Below are 5,752 nucleotides of genomic sequence, written 5' to 3'. Positions count from 1 at the left end.
GGTGGGTCAGAGAGCTCCCAGAGGTGGAGCAGTCTGTGCAGAGTGCAATGGGGGTGAGGAGTGGGGATCTCTGGGCTTGGTGCTCAGCACAGGCTCCTGTGACAGCAGTGACATGGAGCATCACTGCAGGGCTGCAGCCACCCCAGGATTGCTATGTGCCTTCCCCAGACACCACCAGGGAGCAGAACTTGCCCTGAGCACCTCGGGAGCTGGGCACTGTGGGACACACATTGACTCCAGCACAGACACCCTGAATTGTGATGGAGCAGGAGTGCTTCCAGCCCTGAACAGATGAGCAATTCTCTGACTGGTTTCTGGACAGGTGGCAGAGGTGAGGAAATGCAGTGTCCTTCCTTTCCATGGGACATTTCCCTGAGCTGTGCCAGGTGTGATGTTTGCCACACTCAGCGGCTGGGTCCACACCTCCCCTCCCCAGCTCTCTCTGATGGCGAGCAGGGTGTCACAGCTCAGGACAGACAGACACAGCCAAGCTGGCTGCAGAGAAGGTGGCAGGACAGGACCTTCCAGGAGATCTGGGCCTTGCTTGGACAAGTACTGAAAACAAAATTCCTGAATTTGTTTGCAGTGGGAGGGGGGACAGAAAGGCTGCAGAAAGTCAGAGTTTCGCAAAATATGTCGCGGAGAACTGGCAGGGAGAGCCTTCAGCTGCTTCATCAGGCAGCATCTGTGATTATTTAGGAGAAGGGACCCCTTTGGAAAGTACTCCCTGGAGATGCCCTCTCCAAGTGCCTCCAGAAGTGTTCAGCCATTTCACAGTCATTTCTCAGAGGAAATCAGATTAAAATATGGCACCTGCCAGCCCAAGGCAGAAATGCACAGAAACAATTTCATGTCATTGCAGTGGCCAGTGCTGACAAGTGAAGGAGAAATGACTGCTCTTATTTTGGATATATCTTCTTTGATGGCATATTTTTCTCCGCACAAAATGAAATCATCTTTTTATACAGGACAATTAAGCGGTCTTGGCCCAGCTTAAAAGCAATGAAGACAATTTCCATGCCAATTATAATGTAGAGGGAAAAAAACAAGAAAAACTTGGGATGTTCTAGTTTTGTATCTCCAAATCCAATAGTGGTCAAAGTGATAAAGCAGAAATAAAAGGCTTCCTGGAAATCCATATTTTTTTCCCAGTTTGGAAGAATAGCAGCAGCACAGGAGATGTACACAAAGATAACAAGCACCATCAACACAATGGGCACATCTAATTTTTCTAACTCTTTTCCTATTTTGTCAAAATTCTCGATTACTCTGGACACCGTCTTTTCCCTGGCTAGTTCAGGACATGAACTCCATCTCTCCATGGTTTTATTTCTTGCTGGTTGTGTGTTTTCATTCTCCCTGGCAATTAACATTTCAAAAAGTTCCACGTTGCGATATTTGACCGGTTTCACACCTGACTGACTTCTCAGCACTTCAATAATGGTCAGGGGCTCGTTGATAACTATTTTAGACTGTGCCCTGGATTTCAGTTCATTCCTTTCGCTACATGTGGATCCAGAACAGAGTTTAGAGGCAAGAATTTTTGACTGTAGCTTCCTGAACTCGTTGTAGGACTTGGATAAGACAGTTGCAAGGATGTCTCCCATGTCTGTCAGGACCAAGAACATCAGGGGGATCCCAAATAAAGCATACAACATGCAGAGATACTTCCCACTCCGTGTCACAGGATAGGTATTACCATAACCTTGAACAAGAACAAGAAGGGGAAGAGAATGGAAAGAGAGACATGTGATACATAAACTGGTAACAGAAGATATGCCTTTACTCTAAATCCAATTTGGCTATTTATATTTCCTTCCTCTAACATATTGGATATGAAACTCAAGTTGTAAATCAGTGCTTTTCCATTATAGTGGGAGAAAATTTGGTATTATAGTAACTGTATTAAATTTTATCAACCATTTTTCTCTTCATCCTTCAGAAGACATTGAATATTCCTTCTCTCCCTACAAAAACCCTGCTTTTTCCTATATAAGCTTCTAGGCCAAATACTTAGCTTGTCAGACTATCAGCTCATATGCTGAGGTATGGTTTCCCTCATTTTCTTCATCCATGCATGTTTTCACTTGTGGCTGCCACAGCCTTTGGCCTGAACCCAGCCTCAGTCCCTGCTTTGCTGTGAGGCACTGAAATACCATTTATTCTTGGTCACTCTCTTCCCCACAGGCTAACTGGCAATGCTAATCTTTACTCTCAAAGCACTTGAGAAAGATTATTGTCATTATTGAACAGAGTGATCTTATTTATTCTTTTTTAAATTGTTTTCTGTGCACTAAAAATACCTTCTGCATTTTCCAGGCTTAAAAGTTATCCTGAGATTAAATTTAGATATCCAGAAATCTATCCTAGCTGAGCCACTAGGCAGCCTCCCCAGGCATTGAAGAGATGGCAGTTCAGACCATCAAAATTCAGACTAGATGCCTCAATTCTCCCAGAAAATTCAAGGTAGATAATTTGATTCTATCCCAAGGTGATTTATCAGTTCCTGATACTGCAAATAACAAATCCGATGCAATAGAAATAGCCACCTATTCCATCTATAAGCAGCAAATATTCCAGGCTTTCTACTGTTCCTAAAACTGAGGAAGATGCATTAATACTCAGTGCTACGAAGGCAAAAAGTACTGGCAGCTTAGAAATAAATGTTGGGTCGGTGTGTATGGGGACATTTGTCAAGTCCCATGTTAATGGAGGTGGGTAAATACGCCCAGGGAAGACATTTCCCACAATATGCCTTTTCATCAGCTTGCTGAAATCAAAACTTTCTGATAAAACATCCCCTTTCGAAAGTTCTTGGCTGCTGTGTTTGCTCCAGGAAATATTCACAGGGCTGAGGATTTTGGTCTCATCCCCAGTGTGTCTCTGGCCACCCAGACTTCTGTCTTTAAACTGCAAGAAGCTGAGTTTGAGCAGTCACCCAAGAGATGAGAGTGTGAGGTTTGAGCTGTGACACACACACAAGGGTTCTGGGTAAGCTCTCACACTGTTCCTTGTGTAGGAAAATCTCTTTTTCAAGGTTCAGTTTTTCTCTGATGCATCCCCATGCTGAGATCTTGAGCACATCCTACTGCAGTGGAGAAATGTCTTTGCAATTTGATACAATGCTGTGGGAATATTTCCCATCCAGCTTTGATTATGACAAATTTGGATAGACAGTGCCTGTACTTGCCAGCATTTGAGAAAGATTAACAAAGGGATAAAAGTAGCTTTGGGAATGAGCATGAGGAGTTGTATTTAGCAATGCAGAGGGAGCCAAAATCAGAGCAGATGTTTCTATTTGGTCCAGGTCCTCCTTTGAAATATGAAGTCAGACTGAAAGATTTCAAAGGTGTGACTTAAACACTATCATGTGTTAACCCAGAGAAATGTGAACACGGTGGTTAATTACAGAACCACGGATTAACAAAGCTGAATTAGACATAAGTAACTGAGAAGCAATTGAAAAACAATATATGCATTATGAATTACCTTTTCCAGAGAAGAAAACATTACCCAAGAGGACACACAACAGTGGGAAGGATAAGGTTTGAGTGAAAAATGGAGATTTCTTTTTAGTTCAATAGCTCTGTGAACATCATATATGAATACATATTATAGTATATGTGTAATGATGCAGTTAATTAGTGTGTGCCATCACTAATTACAAAATTGTGACTTGTTTCTGTGACTCAGCTATGTCTCTGCAGTCTGTGTTTGCAGAGCCACTTGCAGACTCATCAGCAATACTCAGGGGAAAATTTCAAGGGGATTTGGGCTTTGGGTTTAGAAGAGGTGGGTTTGCTTGTTTGTTTGTTTGTTTGTTTGTTAGGGTTTGTTTGTTTGTTTGTTTGTTTGTTTGTTTGTTTGTTTAGGGTGGTTTTAATTCTCTGGAAGAAATTCATTAGAGAAAGCAGCAACAGGAATTTATTCTGAAGAGTGTTACTTTACCTCTGTACTTACCCACAGTTGTGAATACTGTGCAGCAAAAAAAGAGAGACCCAAAGAAATTCCATCTTTCTACTGGATTGATAAACCAGACTGGGTCAGCTGTGTTGAAAAGCTCACGGATGTTGTGGTTAAACGCCTCGTTTTCTGTCACGTTATCTGTCCAGTTATCTGTCACAGTCACAGCAGGAGGCACAGTGAGTGTTTGCAGACCACCACTCAGGGAGCAGCCTGCCTGCTACCCCAGTGAAATACACTGCAGCTGAGGATTTGCTCATATTCTCTTAAAAGATAAAAACATTCACCTTCTCACCCTCCCCTTTCAAGCCCCTCACCCCCACCTCTGAAAAAATCAGGTGGGTTGAGTGGCTTTGGTGAATAAAAGTACAGGGAAAAAATAAACATAAATATAAAGAAGCAGGACAAGATGACTGAGTAACCAGCTTCCAGCCTGAATGTCCTGTTTCATTTTGGACTTCGCAGGAGATTAGTCTTCTTTTCACCAAGACACCAAGAAATGTGGGCTCAACAGCAGGGAACCAATATGAACCACTTGGATGTCACTGCCCAGTGCCCTGCTGTGAATCCTGCAAACCTTCTTCCTCCCCGAGGCTGAGCTTTGCTGGAAAGGACATTATTTACATTATTTAATTGCCAAAACTGATCATTGTGTCAGCACAGCTACCTGAGTGAAACTCCAAGCCCATGTACAAGCCCTATCACAAATCAGGAGGATTTCTAACCCTTCTTTTCTCTTCTAACCCCTCCAATCAGCATCACAGGGTCTGGAGTGCAGAACTGCACCTGTGTCCCTCTGAGCATCCCATCAGCAGAGGGCTGGCAGGGAAGCTCAGAGCAGGGAAGAGACAGCTGGAAAAACTTTCTGAGTGAGAGGATTCAGCCCCAGCAAACTGAAGGAAATACCACAGGAATCTCAGCTGCTCATTAAGAACCTGGGCAAAAAGGGAGAACACAGGCATCTCAAGAAAATTCTTTCCAGGCAGGAGCACAAGGACTGGGAAGCTTGCAGTCAAAAATCACAGCTAAGGAAGAAAACAGCAGTCATTCGCTAGGCAGAGGGAAAATCCTCTTTGCAGAGTCGGCTGCTAGTATTTTGAAGAATGTATTAAAAAGCAAAAAAACTCATTCAAAAAGCAAGAGAATGAATAGCTCCCTGTGCAGTTAAGTCATTTTGAAATTCCAGTACATACCTGGTAACTTTCTGACGAGGTACATCAGCTTCTGCAGAAATGTTCTGTATTCTTCACTTACTGTGACCTTCCGGGTACTTTCAATGTGGGAAAACATGAGAGCCCCAAGAAAAGCATAGATGACAAGAGACACAATGAAGCAGGCATGAGGAAACACTGCCCAAAATATTTTTTTGCATGTTGTTTTACCTCGCAGAGGCTGTGATGTTGTTGCCATCCTAAGTTCGTCTTTTTTTTTTTAATATAAAATTTTGTGGAGAAGACACGGCTTTTAGAAAGGAAGATGAGGATGTAAAAGCTTTTGCAGCCAAGAAAAGCTTCTCCTGTGAAAACAAGGATTGTTCTGCCTCAGGCTTTCAGATCACATGTCTTTATAAGTGAAGATTGCACTACAGTCCCCATGGAAAAGCAGCACAAGCCCTGAAATACTTCTCAGTTGATGCCATGCCACTCTATCCCTGAATTATTATTGATCAGCCAGCACTGTAATGCACATGGATCACCAGCTCCTATCAGCTTCCACTGGAGCCAACTCGTGCCTAAAGTTCCTTCTCCTGAACAGCAGCTTCCCATTGATAGAGCAGAAACACTTCCAG

At 43.1% G+C, this 5,752-nt stretch overlaps 1 protein-coding gene across 1 annotated transcript; it reads right to left on the bottom strand.

The window, feature by feature from the left end:
• Positions 1 to 899: 899 nt before the first annotated feature.
• KCNK18 (potassium two pore domain channel subfamily K member 18) lies at positions 900 to 5,373 on the bottom strand. Its single transcript, XM_030951663.1, has 3 exons — positions 5,157 to 5,373; positions 3,961 to 4,104; positions 900 to 1,705 (listed from the first exon to the last, which is right to left on the bottom strand). The coding sequence occupies exons 1-3, from the start codon at positions 5,371 to 5,373 to the stop codon at positions 900 to 902; spliced, it is 1,167 nt and encodes a 388-aa protein (XP_030807523.1).
• Between the last annotated feature and the right edge of the window lie 379 nt (positions 5,374 to 5,752).

The sequence above is a fragment of the Camarhynchus parvulus genome, chromosome 6 (genome assembly GCF_901933205.1).
Source record: "Camarhynchus parvulus chromosome 6, STF_HiC, whole genome shotgun sequence".
Classification (NCBI taxonomy): domain Eukaryota; kingdom Metazoa; phylum Chordata; class Aves; order Passeriformes; family Thraupidae; genus Camarhynchus; species Camarhynchus parvulus.
The sequence above is the reverse complement of the archived record's forward strand: the minus strand, read 5'-3'. Positions and strand labels throughout refer to the sequence as shown.